Source organism: Equus przewalskii, chromosome 29, assembly GCF_037783145.1.
Source record: "Equus przewalskii isolate Varuska chromosome 29, EquPr2, whole genome shotgun sequence".
NCBI classification, from domain to species: Eukaryota; Metazoa; Chordata; class Mammalia; order Perissodactyla; family Equidae; genus Equus; species Equus przewalskii.
In genome coordinates this window covers 35,130,440-35,147,235 of record NC_091859.1, presented here as the reverse complement: position 1 = coordinate 35,147,235, position 16,796 = coordinate 35,130,440, and the positions used below count along the sequence as shown (strand labels likewise).

At 61.1% G+C, this 16,796-nt stretch overlaps 1 protein-coding gene across 3 annotated transcripts; it reads left to right on the top strand.

Annotated features, from left to right (window-relative positions):
* The first annotated feature begins 3,410 nt into the window (after positions 1 to 3,410).
* Positions 3,411 to 12,256, top strand: SSTR3 (somatostatin receptor 3). 3 transcript variants are annotated; one of them, XM_008540230.2, is made up of 3 exons: positions 3,411 to 4,215; positions 4,415 to 4,573; positions 8,716 to 12,256. In XM_008540230.2, exon 3 carries the CDS (start codon positions 8,752 to 8,754, stop codon positions 10,012 to 10,014), a length of 1,263 nt encoding a protein of 420 aa, XP_008538452.1. In that variant the 5' UTR covers positions 3,411 to 4,215; positions 4,415 to 4,573; positions 8,716 to 8,751; the 3' UTR covers positions 10,015 to 12,256. The 3 variants fall into 3 exon arrangements, with proteins under 3 accessions (XP_008538452.1, XP_070456706.1, XP_070456705.1); XM_070600604.1 differs by having other exon boundaries at positions 3,772 to 4,215; positions 7,404 to 12,256; XM_070600605.1 differs by lacking the exon at positions 4,415 to 4,573 and having other exon boundaries at positions 3,566 to 4,215.
* The last annotated feature ends 4,540 nt before the right edge of the window (positions 12,257 to 16,796 follow it).

The window sequence follows — 16,796 nt, the reverse complement described above, 5'->3', positions numbered from 1 at the left end:
TCAGAGGCGGCTCCATGGGGCACTCAGGCCACAGCAGGAATTGTAGATTTCATTCTCCAGCAGCAGGTGGCCGCAGGACAGGCTCAAGGAGGAAGCAACTGGGGTGACTTGTATTTTTAACAGACTCACTCTCCCTGCTGAGTTGAGAGCGAGGGCAGAAGCAGGGAGACCAACAAGAGGTGACGGTGGCTTGGACCGGAAGGAAGTTCAGGGTTGGAGAACTGCGGACCGGTTAGAAAGATGAGAGCTCGAGGCAGAAGCAATAAGGCTTGATTCTGGGGGTGACCAGCTGACAAGCATTTGCTTCATCTGACCTGCACAGGAAGGCGGCCCGTTCTACTGAAGCAGAAAGTGCGGCGGGGTTTCACCAAGTCACGCAGCTTGACTGGGGCTCAGCCTCGCCTGCCCAGGCTCCCAGCCCCTCTCACCAACTGCAGGAGACGGCGAGGTGAGAGGACCATGCTAATATGCAGCTCCTTGGTGTCCCTGGGAACTGCTGCTGTGAAAAGGGCTTAACTTACTCTACCTCACAGCAACCTAGGCAGCAGGTGTTGAAGATGAGGACTGAGGCTCAGAGAGGTTAAGTCACACATCTGAAGTCACACAGCCAGTAAGTGGCAAAGCTGAGATTCAACCGCAGCAGGAGCCAGATGAACTGGAGGACACCCTTGATGGGGACTCCAGTGACAAAGCCCCGGGGGTCTGGGCTGGGAAGGCATTTTGGCTCATCTCATCTTATTTGAGAAGACAGACCTCAGCATCAGTAGCTGAGGATCCCAGCCTGCACTGTGGTCGGCTCTGTCCTGGCTCTCAGGGACGAGAGGAGCCTCGGCTGGGCTCCTGGAAAACCACCTGTCTGATGGTGGAGGCACAGTCGTCGTCTAGGGGAGCCCTCCAGTCTGAGGGTGGAGACGTGGCCCCAGTTTGAGGAGGCCAGGGTCTGGTGGGGGGATGCAGCGTCGTCCTGTCTCAGGGAGGCAGGCCGAGCAGCCCACACAGGATGCCGGCGGGCAGGACAGCACTGAGGTGCCAGGTCCAGGCCTGAGCTTAGAGGACCTCAGGGCCAGGCAGGGCGGGGCCACCCCTTGGTCCCAGACGCCCAGCACCCCGCTCTTCAGAGCTCACAGGTGTGGAGGGCACTTCCTCTTTCTGCCCCGCCGCCCCCAGGAGGCGGGGCCGGTCAGGGGCCCCAGGGCCGCCTCCGCTGGGGAAGGCCCCTGAGTGGGATGGTGTCTGACTCAGGACACAGCTGCCCGCAGCCTGGTGCCCAGGGTCGCAGCCTCCCCAGGCTTGGGCAGACGCTCAGCCCAGCACAGTCTCCCCTTCTCCCCGCCCTGCTGCTGACTGTCCATCCATCCTCTTCTCATTAAACCCGCAGCAAATGCCTCCTGCGGGCGAGGCTGGGGCCGGGCCTGGGGACAAGGTGCAGACCCCCACAGAGTCTGTCTTTCTGACGCTCCCAGCCCAGCTCAGCGCAGTCTCGATGAGCTCTGACGAGAGGCCGTGTGGGGCTGGGGGCTTTGGGATGTCTAGGGCGGGGTCTGCATCCAGAGCAGGGAGGGCTCCAGGAGGGGCCACCTGAAGGAAGACTTCGTCTCATACACAGGGGTATGAGACAGCGTCCGGGGCTGGCGGCACAGCCTGTGCAAAGGCCCTGAGGAGAACCAACACTCTCGCTGGTTCCTAATTGCTGAGCCTTTGCAAAACACAGGTCAGGTCCCACAGCTCCTCTGCTTGCACCCTGCAAAGCTCCCAGCCCTCCCGACTGAGACAGCAAGGCCCCACGGGTTCCAGCCTGAGCGGCTCCCCCTGGCCTGCCTCCTCTCCATCCATGCTGGTCCCTTCCTGGTCCTCAAACACAAGCTCGTGGCCACCTCACCTCTGCCTCTGCCTGGGTGCTGTTCCCCAGATATCTGCTCTGTCTCTCTCACCTCCTCAGAGAGGCCTTCCCAGCTTGCCTGTGGAATGAACAAATGAATGATGCAATGAATGAATGAATGAATGAATGAATGAGGCAGGGTACCTGGAGCACAGGTGGGTGAAAGAAGTCAGCAGACAAGGAGGCAGAGCGGGGTGGGGACCGAGGCTGGGATGGTGGGCTTTATTCTGAGGGCCACAAGAAGCCACGGGACAGCCTTGGGCAGGGGAGGGACAGTCCCTCACTCCCAGGAGATGCCTCTGAGCCCACCTCCCCCTCATGAACTTGTCCAGACAGAGGACTGAGGCCTGGAGCAGGGCCCCGGGCCCACAGCGAGTGGAGGGACAGTCAAGAGGCAGGGGGTCCAGGCGGAAGTGGTGTGTCCTTAGTTCTACTGTGTGCCGCAGCGGCCAGAGCCGCGCCTCTGGAAGCACTGGATTCCGGCTCTCTGAGGGCCCACTACACATAGCCTTGGGGACCCAGTGACGAAGCAGGTCCAGCCCCAGGCCTGAGGAACAGCCCGCTACGGAAAGGGGCCTGGATGGTGCCTGGCACATAGTAGGTGCTCAACAAAGACTCATTTCCTTCTTCCCGCCCCTCCCTGACTGTCACCCGTGTTGCCCTTAATAAAGAACAGCTGCCCATAGGCCTTTATGATGCTCATACTGAAAGAGGAGCTGAGGAAGGATCTAGGCCAACCCCCTCATGATCCAGATGAGGAAACTGAGGCCCAGAGAGGGGACAACTCACCCAGGGTCACACAGCCGGCCAGCACAAGCTGGGACACAGCCTCCAGGGGCAGCCAGGCCTGGCCCCAGGGCAGAGCGTCTCAGACCAAGGGTCGGTGAATGTGGCCCGGGGCCAAGTCCCGCACGCTGCCTGTTTTCGTACAGCCTTCCAGCAAAGACCGGATTTTACAGACGACCATTTGCAACTGATTTGATGACAGGAAATACTAACTTTGAACTCCAATTAAGCAAAATGTGATTCCCCCCAAAAGAATTCCATTCTTCTCTGTAGTAGACCTGGATTATAAAAACTGGTCCTCAATTGTTATTGTATTCTGAATTTTGTCAGTTTACAAATCGCGGACATTGGTTTTCTCTTGTATAATATCTTTGATTTTGCCTCTTGGCCCCCAAAGCCTGAAATATTTATTCTTTCCCCTGGCCTTCCTCCCTCTCCCTGCCCGGGGTTCCCGGGACTCTGCCAGGCTCACGACTCATGACCCCCACCTGCCCTTCCTCTGCGCCTGGTGTCCAGCTGTGGCCAGTGAGCCCAGACTGCAGGACTGTGGACTCCTAGCCCAGTGCTCGCCCCGTGCTCCCAGCCCTCCTCGTGGCACTGCCCAACCCCACACCCGCCCAGCCTCGGGGGGCCCCAGTTGTCTCCCTGGAGGACGTGTGCCGTGGTGCCGTGGGGGGCGTCTGGCTGCTGGCTCTCGGCCCCCAGCTCCCCTGAGCACCACACTCTCCCCTTCCACCCCCTGCAGGAGCCAAGGCCAGCGTGGGCGGCTGGAATCTCCCCGGTAACAGGGTCTGCCCCCCCAGCCTCCTCCCCAACCTGCCGCCCCTCCTCCCTCACCCCGGCACCTGCTCCGGCCCCTCGGCCCCTCCTCCTGGCCCATCCTACGCCCCCACCCCTGCCGCCTCCTTCTCTGGCTCTCCATGTCACCATCTGTGGACAATCCCTCTCTGTCACTCTCCCTGCCACCCCTCCTTCTCCTTCCTCCTTCCTCGCTCTGCTCTCTCTCTGCCTCTCTCCTCTCTCTGCATCTCTCCCTCTGCCCCTTCTCCTGCTCCCTCTCCTCCTCCTTCCCGTCTCCCTGTCACGCATTTCTCATCACCCCCCTCATTCTGGCTTTCCACCCACTCGCTGGCTTCTCTCTCTCTCTCTCTCTCTCCACCTCCGACCGACCCCCCTTCCCTCTGTTCCTATTGGCTCCTCACAGTCCACTCTTCCCCTTTTCCTTCTCTTTGTGGGGAGGCTTCTGCTGCAGACCCCCCATCTGTGCCCCTACCCTGCCCCCCCAGGACGTGTCCTGGAGATGGGGGGTGACGCACCCGGTGCCGGTGGGAAGTCGGGGCCGGAGACCAGATGGGAGCGGCCCCGTGGGCAGACGTGGCCGCCGCGGGCCTGAGAGGGGCCGCCGGCCTGCGAGCGGTCTAGAAGTGGGCACTGTGTGGGGACCCTGGCGAAGGGGTGCTCTGGAGTCCCTGGGGACCAGGCAGGGAGAGGGGCCAGCAGGATGATAACCGGCCTGGCAGCAAGGAGGGGAGCCCTCACCCCATGGGCAGGTAAGGAGGCTGGGGCCAGGGTGGGGTTCCGGGGGCGGGTGCTGAGCCCACCCTCTGCCCAGGATGAACTTGGGAGGCTGGGGCTGGGGGCTGGGAGAGGGTGGGAAGCCCCAGGGAGGAAGGAGGCCTTCCTGTGGCCTCTTGGTGGGCTGCGTGGGGTGGGGGACATTAATCACAGTACTTCATGCCATGATTCTAGAATCTTGGAATCACAGAACAGCAGAATATCGGAGCTGGAAGAAACCAGATGCATCACGGCGTTGGCCTCCTCGGCTCACGTGCCAGCTTGCCTGAGCTCCCTCTGTGCTGGGCACTCTGCTCGGCACACTCCCATTAATCCTTTGAACAGCCCTGGGAGGTGGGTACGCTTGTCTTCATTTTAATAGGAGGAAACTGAGGTTCAGAGGTGGGAAGTGACTTGCCAAAGGTCACACAGCAATTTGGCATCATCAATCTGTGGCAGAGCCTAAGCCCCCAGCTCAGGGCTGTGGAGCATGTTCCCGGGGGTCAGACTCCAGGCCTGTGGGTCAGTGGCCCTGACTAGCACAGTCTAGCCCTCTTAGGGGAAGGCCTAGGGGAGCAGAGGGCAAGCAGAATGCAGAGCTGGCCAGGGGCCATCAGCCTGCCTCGTCGGGGGCTTGGCCAGTCCTTGTGTCCTCTCAGCCTGAGGCCTTCAGGGAAGCCAGCAGGACCAGGAGGTACTGATGGTTTAGGAGTGGACAGTACCGGGTTGGAATCCTGACTCGCACTCACAGCTGGGTGACCTTGTGCAACTTACCGAACCTCTCTGGGCCTCAGCTTCCTCCTCTCTAAAAACCATCCCTCGTGGGCTTTGTGAAGATTTCCTAATGTGAGTTTGAGGCCTCTGCCCAGGAGCCGTGTCCCACCTTGGAGCTCTAATCACTGAACTGCTTGGTCGGCTCACATTTCCCGGATGTTCTGGGTACTGTGCTAGATGCTGGGGTTAAAGAAATAAATAGCTCCTGCACCCAAGAGCTGGCACTCTACAGGGGAAGGGAGTGGGGGACATACAGATGGAGAGTCACTGGGGTGTCTGACCTCTCTGAGAGGCCATCCTGAATTGCTGTGGGGCTCAGGATAGCCACTCACCCTCTCTGGGCCTCTGTCCCCTCCCGAGCAGTCCTCTGAGGAGTCCGCCCCCAGCTTTCAGGCAAGCTCGTGCCAAAGATAAACCAGACAGGGAAGAAAAGTCCCTCCTCCCCAAGGATGGACCAGATCACACACAGGATTCCAGCTCCTTAAAGAGAAGGCAGTACCTAAATTGCAGGTCTGGCTTACGCCCGCGGAAGGCTGTAATTTCCCTGCCTCTGACACCCCTGGGCCCGGATGAGGGTGGAGGCAGGGAGTCTTCCAGGGGGCCAGGGGCACCGGGAGGGGCTAATTCATCCCCATCCGCCCCAACCCCCCATACAAAGGGAGGGCCTGGCTGGGTTCCCGCCACGCCGTGTGTTAGCCCGTGTGCTCGCGCGTGTGGGCGCACATGTGCGTGCCTGGGCGGGAGGCGGCTGTGCTGAGAGCTCGCCCCCAGGCTCCCCTCGGGCATTCGTCCTTGCAGCCTGGAAATTAGGTTTTCTGGGCTCTCGGTGTCTCTCAGGAGCCTGGCGCTCGCCTCCCTCCTCCAGCTCTGGCTGCAATTGGCCGCCCAGCGGGGATGCTATAAAGAGGATTTGCGCACAGAGAGGCAAGGTGGACCGATGGGTGACGCAGGGTCCCCAGGCCGAGGCAGGTCCCAGATTCCACAATTCCAGGTCTAAGAAGGGCTGATTCCGGCACTCCGGAGTGCTGACATTCTCGGATTCAAGGACACGGAGTCTAAAGATCTATGACTACAACTCAGTTCTAAGAATCTAAAATTCTATTTTTAAGCTTCAAAGAGTCTAAGGATTTGGGTCCATGATCCTAATAGTTCAGGAGCCCGAGGAGCAGTGAGGAGAGGTGGGTGCCAGCTGGGCACCCTGACCAGCAGGGACCCTTCGGCCAGTGCCTTCTCCAGGCCCGGCCTCGGTCTGCCGGCCTGTGGAATGGAGGTGGGAGGACGATGGTCTCACGGTCCTCCAGCTCTGCCCTTTCCTGGCTGTGTGACCAGAGCATGTGGCCTCCCCCTTGCTCCCTGCCTGTTCAGTGGCAATGACACTAGTGTCTCCCTTGTAATACCCCACAGGGTGCAGTACGTCACTGGCTTAGCCTGGAACCTGAGTGACAAGAAGCTGGCAGCACCGTTAGGATTCTAAAGCCCACTGCCCCAGGAGCCCCTCCCTTCGTGCCGCTGTCCCGGGCTTGGAGAGCTGCTGAGGGCCGAGGGGGAGGGGAAGTTGGAGGTCAGATTGGGGGTCTCCCCCCCGCTTGGAGCAGCAGCGAGGGGTGCTCTGAGCCCCAGGCTGGGGTATGGTTCTCAGCCTTGTCCTGCCTGGTGCTCAGAGCCCTTGACGGCCCAGGTCACCAGGCAGGGGTCATTGGGCAGGGGCACCCAGATGGACTCACCCACCCAGAGGCGTTTGCTCGAGTTGGGGGTGCCTCCCCTTCCAGAAGCTTTGCACCTTAAAAGCAGTGTCCGGATAGGGTCTCGCTGGAGGCGGTTCAGGCCCAGGGTGAGTGGGCCGCGGGTGTTGGAGGAAAGGCTTGTCCTCTGAGGGACTTCTTTCTCCCTCGGGGTTTCTGGAGGAGAGTCAGGGGACAGCCCAGAGCCAAGGGACGGGGTGAGGGTGTCACTAAGACAAAAGAGCAGGGGAAGGTCTGGGTCTCAGAGGAGGCCCTGCTTTCAGCCTTGGCCCCTAACTGGGCCTCCTGTGAGCCGGGAAGCTCTGCCGAGGGCGGCTGCCAAATCCCGGGGCAGCGCCTCTCCCGGGGCCTCAGTCTCTACCAGCAGCAGTGCACCCCTGCTCTGCACTAAGAATCGTCCACTCTGGGTTCCTCTGATTCATTCGATGCCTCACACACTGACGCGGAGCTGGGGTTGAGGGAAAGAGTCAAAGCTGAGTGGGAGCATCTCCAACCTAGGGAGCATCAAGTCTGGCAGGGGAGCCTGGCAGAGTCCCAGCTCCTTAGGATACGCCAGAGGTATGATGAGAAAGGTACTAATGAAGTAAGTGGGGAGGCTGGGTCCCACTGTGCCCGTGGGCAAGCTCTTACTCGTGCTTCAAGACCCATGCGGAACGCCCTCTTCTCAGGGAAGCCTGCGGCACTGATGCGGGAGGAGGCAGCTGTCCGTGTACGTACCGCCAGCACGTTGTGAATTTCTCCAGCACAAGTCGGCCCTGGGGGAGAAGGGGGCCCGGCCACCAGCACCCAGGTTCACAGCCAACCGGCCCGGGCAAGGCCTTTTTGGAGGCACAGTGGGCTGGGCTGGGCTGCAGGGGTCCCCAACAGCGACTCTCAGGGGAAGGGACATTCCTGAGCCTGGGGTTCTTAACTCCATTCGGAATCTGATGAAAGCTCTGGGCCTGCCCAGAAAAGACGTGGATGCATTACTTTTCACCGGAATGTTACAGGCTCACAGATCCTCTGAGGTTCATCTAGAGACTCAGGTTCAAGGTCAAGGACCTGTGATTTGCAGTAGTGTCTGTCAAATGTGAGAGTGAGACCCGTTGGCGGCTGCCTTAGTCCGTTCCGGCCGCTGTAACAGGATACCATTCTGGGTGGCGTATAAACCACGGCGATGTATCGCTCACGGTTCTGGGGGCTGGAAGCCCAACATCAAGGCGCTGGCAGATTGGGTGTCTGGTGAGGGTCCACTTCCTGGTTCACAGACAGCCATCTCCTTGCTGTGTCCCCACATGGCAGAAGGGCCAAGGGAGCTCCCTGGGGTCTCCCTCCTACGGGCACTCTTCCCATTCATGAGGGCTCCACACATACGACCTAATCACCTCCCAAAGGCCCCCCCAATACCATCACACTGGGAGGTAGGGTTTCAGCACATGAATTAAGGGGGGCACATTCAGTCTGCAGCAGCGGGCCAGGCACTCCGGGCTCTGACAGCTGAGGCCGTCATGTGGAGAAGGGGCAACTATTGTGTTATGAAACCATTCAATGGGTTGCAACGTAAAAGGCGTTGGTGTCAAAAATGTTTGAAAGCGCTCATTCAGAGGAAAAGACTTATGTTGTCATCAGCCAATTGAATGATCCACTCATTCCTTTATTGGACATTTGTGGAGCACCCGTGTGCACAGGCAAAGGGACACAGTGGCGCACAGGCCAGCGCTGGTCCCTGCCCTTTGGAGGGAGGCAAGCCCGTGTCCCACACCACACCCTAGCTGTGTGATACACGGTGGTCACTTCCCCTCTCTGAGACTCAGTTTGCTCATCTGAGAAGTGGGAATACCCTGCCAGCCTACCTTGCCCTGCTGTGCAGAGTGAATGGGCTGGTACATGCCAAACTCTGGCCGGGCACACAGTCAGTCTTCAAGTTCAGTGTGATGGGGGAGGGGCAGTGGAGAGAAAGCCATCCTCTGCCATGACCGGGCTGTGTCCTCCATCCTCCAGGCCAGTAGCTGACTGCTGACTGCCCTCCTCTCAGCCATGGACACCCCCAGTTATGCTTCATCGGTGCCCATGACCTCGGAACCTGGGAACACCTCCTCAGCCTGGCCCCTGGATGTCACCCTGGGAAATGTGTCCTCGGACCCGAGCACGACAGGGCTCGCCATCAGCGGTGTTCTGATCCCACTGGTCTACCTGGTGGTGTGTGTGGTGGGCCTGCTGGGCAACTCACTGGTCATCTACGTGGTCCTGCGGCATACGGCCAGCCCGTCGGTCACTAACGTCTATATCCTCAACCTGGCGCTGGCTGACGAGCTCTTCATGCTGGGGCTGCCTTTCCTGGCTGCCCAGAATGCCCTGTCCTACTGGCCCTTCGGCTCCCTCATGTGCCGCCTGGTCATGGCCGTGGACGGCATCAACCAGTTCACCAGCATCTTCTGCCTCACCGTCATGAGCGTGGACCGCTACCTGGCGGTGGTGCATCCCACTCGCTCGGCCCGCTGGCGCACGGCGCCCGTGGCCCGCACGGTCAGTGTGGCCGTCTGGGTGGCCTCAGCCGTGGTGGTGCTGCCCGTGGTGGTCTTCTCGGGTGTGCCCCGTGGCATGAGCACCTGCCACATGCAATGGCCGGAGCCGGCGGCGGCCTGGCGAGCTGGCTTCATCATCTACACGGCTGCGCTGGGCTTCTTCGGGCCGCTGCTGGTCATCTGCCTCTGCTACCTGCTCATCGTGGTCAAAGTGCGCTCGGCGGGGCGGCGGGTGCGGGCGCCCTCGTGCCAGCGGCGGTGCTCCGAGCGCAGGGTCACACGCATGGTGGTGGCCGTGGTGGCGCTCTTCGTCCTCTGCTGGATGCCCTTCTACGTGCTCAACATCATCAACGTGGTGTGCCCGCTGCCCGAGGAGCCCGCCTTCTTCGGCCTCTACTTCCTGGTGGTGGCGCTGCCCTATGCCAACAGCTGCGCCAACCCCATCCTCTACGGCTTCCTCTCCTACCGCTTCAAGCAGGGCTTCCGCAGGGTCCTGCTGCGGCCCTCCCGCCGTGTGCGCAGCCAGGAGCCCCCGGAGGGGCCTCCGGAGAAGACGGAGGAGGAGGAAGAGGATGGGCAGAAGGACGGGGAGGAGGGGGCAGGGAAGCAAGGGCAGAGGAAAGGGAAGAAGGACCGGGTCAGCCGGATCACACAGCCGGGCACCAGCGGGCAGGAGCGGCCGGCCAGCAGCACGGCCGGCAAGGAGCAGCTGTTCCTACCCCAAGAGCCCTCAGCTGGAGAGAAGTCAGGCACACTGCACATCAGCTATCTGTAGGGGCCTGCAAGCACCAGGGCGGCCTGAGCACCGGGTGGAGGCTGTGGGTGCGCCTAGGGCCTGCCGCCTGAGGTGCCAGGGGCCCGTGATGGGATGTCTGGACGCCTGGGCTCTGATCCCAGTGCTGCTGGGACTCGCTGTGTGACCTTGGATGGGTCAGCGTCCCCTCTCTGGGCCTCGTGTTGTCCTCTGTGACTCAGGGATGGGAGTATTCAGCCTGGATGAGCTCTGTCAGATGGGAAGTCTGGAGGGGCGTCAGTGTGGGGCTGATCCTCCTGAGTCAGGCCCAGGTGGAGGGGACAGGTGCAGACTGGCCTTTCGCTCAGAGACAGAGCATCCTGGGGCAGCAGCCTGGGTCTTGGCCCAGAGGGATAAGCCAAGGCCTGGATTTCCTGGGCTGAGTCAGGTTCCCGGGAGAGGGACGGGGGCCCCAGGTTCACAGGCAGCTGGACTGGGGCCCCAAAGAGAAGTCCTACCTAGTAGGAGGAGGGTTTGAGACTGCCCAGGGCCTGTGTCAGCTCTCCCTACGTGCTGCAAGGGCTCTCCCCTCGGGACCTCAGGCCTCACCAGCTGAACAACCCAATGACCTCCAGGCCCTCTGGCCCAGACAGTTGGTGCCAGGGCTCCTGTGCGTCTGGACACGAGGAGACAGGCAGATTATCCGGGAAGCTAATTAAGTCCAGCTTCAGGGTCCCCTACTGCTCGGGCCCTTCTGAGGTCCTGCATCTAATCTTGTACTTGTAATTTTAAGAGGGACCCCAAATTGCATAAGCTTAGGCCCCCCAAAACCTAGCTTAGCCTCTGTTGAGGGCAGCTGACCAATCCCCAGACCAGCTCACTTTGTGTCCTGTGGCTGTAGGAGGGCATCTCAGGATCTCTGAGACCTCCAGGAGCCCCCTCATAGGAGGAAGCATCCTTGTTCCTCCCCTCCCAGTGCCCAAGGCAGGGACCCAGCCCAGGCAGACGGGCCTGGAAAGAAAGAGTGTCTGAACGGTGCTGAGAGCAAAAGGATGGGGGTGGGTAGAGGGCAGGAGGAAAGAGGAACAGGAGGGAGGAGTAGGAGGAGGGTGGAGGACACATCTGCTCCATGACCTTGGAGCTGTCCTTGGCCCCTCTGGGCTGAGCCCTGTTGCAGCATCGATGACACTGGGTTGCTGACCCCTGGCCTGATCAATCTCAAGGGAGGATGTCATCAGGGTGGAACAGCAAATGCTCTGAAAGCCCCAGGGCTGGGACCTGGTTGGTGCTGGGAAGAAGGCAGGGCCTTGAGGGAAGCCTGGGGGTGGAGCCCAGAAGCGGGGCCTGGCTCCCAGGGAGGGTGGGAGGAATGGTGCGCCCCCCGCAGGTCAGGGAGCAGAACTCCCCATCCTCTATATTCCCTGGGGCTACAGTTCCGGGAAGCCCAGGGGAAACAAGAGGAGGATGGAGCGGGACCACAGAAGAGGCCACTGTCCAAGACTGGCCATGGACCAGCCTGCACTCGCTCCCAGAGACGACCCCTTAGAGCCACAGTGAGACTGGCCCCGGGGAGGGAGGGACCTCGGGCTAAATCTGCCAGCCCACCACCCTGCAGAGGGTGGGGCATCCTCAGGGACAGCACGAGAACCACAAATTGGGAGCCCTAGATCTTCAGTGCACCTCAGGATCCTGGTTAGCCTTGACTTCTCTGGGCCTCAGTTTCCCCATCATAAAATGGAGGTGGTTGTCCCAGCTTGCCTGCCTCCTGGGGTGTGGGAGGAAAATGAGTCCTGCTGGGTGAACTGACTGGTGCACTGCAATGGGTGGGGGTGGGGCGCATCAGATTATAAAACGGAGGCGGCCCCCTGCCAGGCTCGGCCTACACCCCCTTCTCCTCCACCAAGCGGCCTCCATGTCTCCAGCCTTTGGGACTGAAAACACTGCAGGACACGACCAAAGGGGAGTTGGGGCCAAGGAGCAGGGAGGCGGGGCTTGGGGGAGAGATGGGCCCCCTCAGGGGGAAGGAAGTTCACAAAACCAGACCTTATGTGGAGGTTGGAGGCTGGAGGCCCAGCTCTCAGTCTGGGGTTCCCCTGAGGAGGATCTGGGGCTCCGAGGGAAGAGGGCCCCCTAGCATTCCAGCATCCCTGGCTGGCCCTGCCTTCCCACCCGATTCCTGGGGCAGGCGACCGCGTTCTGCAGGGTGGCTGGGAGGCCCCCAGGGAAATCTGTTGCTGCTTCTGCCCCTAGCTCTTGTCAATAAAGACGGTGACACATGACAACAGCTGTGGCCTGGGCCATTTCCTCTGCCAGATGCTGTGTGTCTAGATGGGTGTGTGTGGATGGGCATGTGCATGGGTTCGACCTCTATCAGGATGCTCCCTCTATCCATCTTCCAGCTCTGTGTGGCCAGGTCTCTTGGCGTGTGGCCTCCCAGAGTCCCAGTCCTCCAGGGGACATGGAAGATGCCCCAACAAGCCTCAGCCTACATCCTTACAGATCTTATCCAAAAGCACTAGATAGACTCTTCCTGCATCCAAATATCAAATCTCATGGAAGAAAGCTGATTGGCTCCAACTGGGTCACATGATGGTGCCTTGGGCCAATCACCAAAGACAAAGTGATAGAGTGCCATGATTGGCCAGGTATGGGTCATGTGCCCATTTTTCCTGCCAGAGAGAAGGTGGGAATACTGTGATGGACAGTTTGGCCTGACCAATGAGGTAGGGACAGAGTACCAGGCAAGGGGAGGCCGGCCAGGCAGCAATAACAGCAGACTGGAGGTGTGTGTGTGTGAGCCCAGTGCCGGGCGCATAGTAGGTGCTCAGGGCATCTCAGCCATATCCATGAGTGAACGAGTATGGGAACTTAACCCCAAGGACCTGCTGTGTGTGGGGGACAGGTGTGCATAGGGTGGGAGCAGAGGGACTCTGGGGGCCAAGAGTTGTGTGGGATGAGCGCCTGGGCCACGGTCCCCCTCTGGATCCCACACCCCCAGGCCTTCCCCCCGACACTGTGTGTCACTGCCTGTGCACGCTTATGTGCTTGTGGGCATGTGGGTGTCCTGCTTGCCTTGTCCCTCCAGAGGTGGGGCTGTGTTGGGAGCCGGCCCCTCTAGCCTCCTTTGGATCTGTGCAACGTGGGGCCCCTGAATGAACAGAGGGAGGAGCAGGGGGGAACGGGAGGAGCTTGCCCGGGGGTTTGGTGGCTGGAACTGTGGGTTATGGGAAGTGCAGGGGTGAAGGTGGGGGCGCCTTCTGGAGCTGTGAGCTTGAGCAGGCAGGAAGGGGTGGTGATGACCCTCTCTGCCTGACTCCTCCTCTCCAGACATCCAAGTTGCTCAGACCCAGGGCCTTACCTTGAACTTGTCTCTCAGAGGCGGTTGCCAGGCAACAGCCCATGGTCACCAGGCTCTGGACCAGGACTTCATGCATCAGCATCAGCATCAGCATCAGCGGTGAGGAGCTGGGAGGCCGCAGGGCCTGGGGTAGGGGGAGCTGAGGCCCCAGGGCTTCAGGCGCTCCTCACTTACAAGGGGAGGGGGGGACAGGTCACTGTCCCATGGGAAGGTGACAGCCTGGGCTCCACAGGACTCCAGATACAGAAGAAAAGGCTCTAAAAGCAGCAAGAACCCCAGGCTGTAATGTGAGGGGCGCTCCGTGGAGTTGTGCAAGGCCACGTCCTGCCAAGGCCCTCAGGGTCCTCCGCTGTCACTGGCAGGCCCTGGTGAGATGCTGGGTGGGACCGCTGGAAGGCTATGGGGAAAATGCAGCCCCTAAAAGCCATGGGACCCAAAGTCAGGAGGCGTGGACCTTAGGCTCACTCTGCCACAAACCTACTGTGTGGCCTTGGGCCATTCACTTCACCTCTCTGGGCACAGTTCATTAAGTCAAAGATTTTCTGAGCACCGATGGTATGCACGGCCCTGACCCTGGGCGGTGTACAGTGGAGGGCAACAGAGGCGGCACTGGTGCTGTTGGGGCTCATGGGCAGCCATATGAGTGACTGTGTCACTCTCCAGTGGGGAGCGAAGTGCAGGGTGCTCTAGGGGCACCGTTGGGGGGAGGCGTCAGTGGGAGGCTGCATTGAGAGCAGAGGGCTGCTTGTGCGTGTGCCAGGCGGGGGCCCTGTGTGCACTGAGGCCTTGAGGCTGCAGGAGGGCAGGGGACGAAGGGGAGAGAGGCCAAGGGGAGCCTAAGTCAGGGGTAGACGTGTGTCAGGCAGGACCTCCTGGGGGCTTCATTCCTGTTGTCAGCTGAATTGCATCCCCTCCTCGAATTCCTCTGCTGAGGTCCCAACCTCCAGGACCTCCAGATGGGACCTGATTTGGAAACAGGGTCCTTTCAGATGTAAGTAGTTAAGAGGAGGTCCTACTGGTCCTACTGGAGCGGAGTGGGCCCCTAACCCAGTATGACTGTTGTCCTTCAGAAAAGAGAAGATCTGAACACAGACACGCGCACAAAGAAGATGCTTCTACAAGCCAAGGACCAGCAAGGATGGCCAGCAAGCCCGCAGAAGCCAGGAGTGAGGCCCGGAGCAGCTCCTTCCTCTCAGCCTCAGGAGCAAGCAGCCAGCCCCGACTCCCGGATCTTCCGGCTCCAGAACCAGGAGAAAATAACGTTCTGTTGTCTAAGCCACGTAGCTTGTGGTACTTTGTCATGGCAGCCGGAGCCGACGGGTACAGTTCCCCACCTGCAAAACCGAGATAAGGGCCCTGCTCTCCGGGCCTCCCGGCGACTAACTCATTCATGCCTTCATTCAACGTGTTCGCTGGGCGGCTGCCAACTGCCAAAGGCTGAGGGCAGAGAAGGACGAGGCCCGTCTCTCAGGGGTGAAGGAAGTCGCAGCGAAGATAAGAGATAAAGAGGCAGTTTGGAAGTCCCCGGACTCTGGAACTGCCTGGGTTTGAATTCCAGCTCATCCATCCACCAGCTGTCTGACCTTGAGCCAGCTGATTAACCTTTCTGTGCCTCAGTTTCCTGCTCTCTGAGATGAGGATGAGAGCAGATGCATGTACTGTTAGGAGGTTTAAATGAATGAATATTTATCAACAGCTTGGAAGAATGCCCGGTGCATTGTGGGTCTATGTGTTGAATAAATGTGAGAAGGGCTTTAGGAGAGCAAGAATCCATCCCAGGGTGGAAGTCTCCGCAGGACGGGGTGTAAGGAGGGAACTGGGGTTTGTGTCCCGGGAGGGAGGCCTGGGAGCCAGCCAAGTACTAAGAGCAGGTTTGATCTGCATTTTACGGCTGAAGACAGTGAGGCCGGGGATGGTCCTGTGACTTGCCCAGGGTCACTGCACGAGAGGCAGGACCAAGAACCCTGTTTTCCCAGCCCCCAGGCCAGTGTCTGTAGTTTTTACAAACTACAAGAATGAGGGCCAGGGTGACAGCAGTGACATTGGGGGTGCAGAGAGCTCTGAGGCCGCTGGTGCCAGCTCCCCAGTGGCCACTGGACAGGGGCAGATGATGCCCTTGGCAAGACACATTAGGCATGAGGGGCAGCCCAGACCTCATGGGGACCTCGGTAGCCTCCTAGAGGCCCAGCCACCCTGCAGCCACCCCTGCAGCCCCGCACAGGCCGCCTGGCAGGCTAAGGTGGTGTGGACACGGGGTTGAGCGACAGGCACACCCTCCCGCACATGTGTGCATGCAGGGCAAGGCTGCCTTCGCTTTTTCACGGGCTGGAAGAAGGTGCCCGGGCCACCCTCTGCTGGGGTCCCACCCTCCAGGGCCCCAGACACCCGGGGACACAGCCACGTCCTCTGCAGCGTCTCGTTGCGGGTGGGGGCCAGGGAGGCCGCCGTCCTCCGGCCCCGCTGTCGCTTCGTGGCCAGGCGCTGGGTCACCATCTGCACGCGGGGCCGCTGGCCCTGCCTGCTCCGCTCCTCCGTCGGAAAGAGGAGGCCCGGGCCTCATGCCCGCTCGTCGGACAGGGATCCTCCTCCTCTCTGGCCCTAGTAAATGGCCTCAATTATGGGAGTGCAAAGCCCACGGGCGGCAGCGGCGGGTGAGCAATCGGCCACGCAATTCGGTTCAAACCCAGCGCCACCACCTCCCAGCTCTGCCTGCCCAGGGGCCAGCCTCGGAGGCTCAGTTTCCCCATCCATAAACTGGCCTCCCTGCCCGCACTGTCGCAGCACCGGGAGGCGGCGGATTGGCTCCGGCCGAGCCAGCGCTGCGCTCTGTGTCCGGCAGGGGGCCCCCGCGGGACTGCCCCCTAGCCGCCGGCTCCGCTCGGCCAGACTCGGCCCCACTCGGCTCCACTCGGCCGGACTCGGCCAGACTCGGCTATGTTCGGCGGGACAGGCTGGGTTCGGCTAGACTCGGCTGTGCTCGCCTGTCGTCGGCAGCACTCGGCCGGACTCGGCTCTGCTCGGCCAAGCTCGGCCATGTTCGGGTCTGCTCGGCTCCTCTGGGCGCTGCACTCGCCAAGGCCCCTCCCCAGCGCCGCCGCGGCTCGGCCCTGCGGCTTCCGGGATGTCGGGACTGGCCCGGAGCGGCGCGGTTTCCTGGTGCCTCGCGGGGGGGATTTCCCTAACCGGGGTCCGGCCTGCCTGAGCTCTTGGCCGTGCCCGGCGTGGCCGCACTCTTCCCAGTGCCTACGGCCGGAGCCGGTGGGGACGGAGGGGCTCCGGGCCTGGGGTGGGGGCGTCGCTGCTCTGATTCAGCCGAGAGCAGGGGCTTGGCGCTGGCCTCCCTCCCACGCGCCTGGGCGACCCCAGCGTCCTGGCTGGTCGGCCGTCTGGAGGGCGCCGGTTGCAGCCCCTGTTTCCCTGAGCCTCAGTTTCCCCGTCTGTAGCAATTAGCGGGGTCCTCGTCAGG

Excerpts from the sequence above, each read along its gene's own strand:
- SSTR3 (XM_008540230.2), top strand. The coding sequence starts at position 8,752 with ATGGACACCCCCAGTTATGCTTCATCGGTGCCCATGACCTCGGAACCT.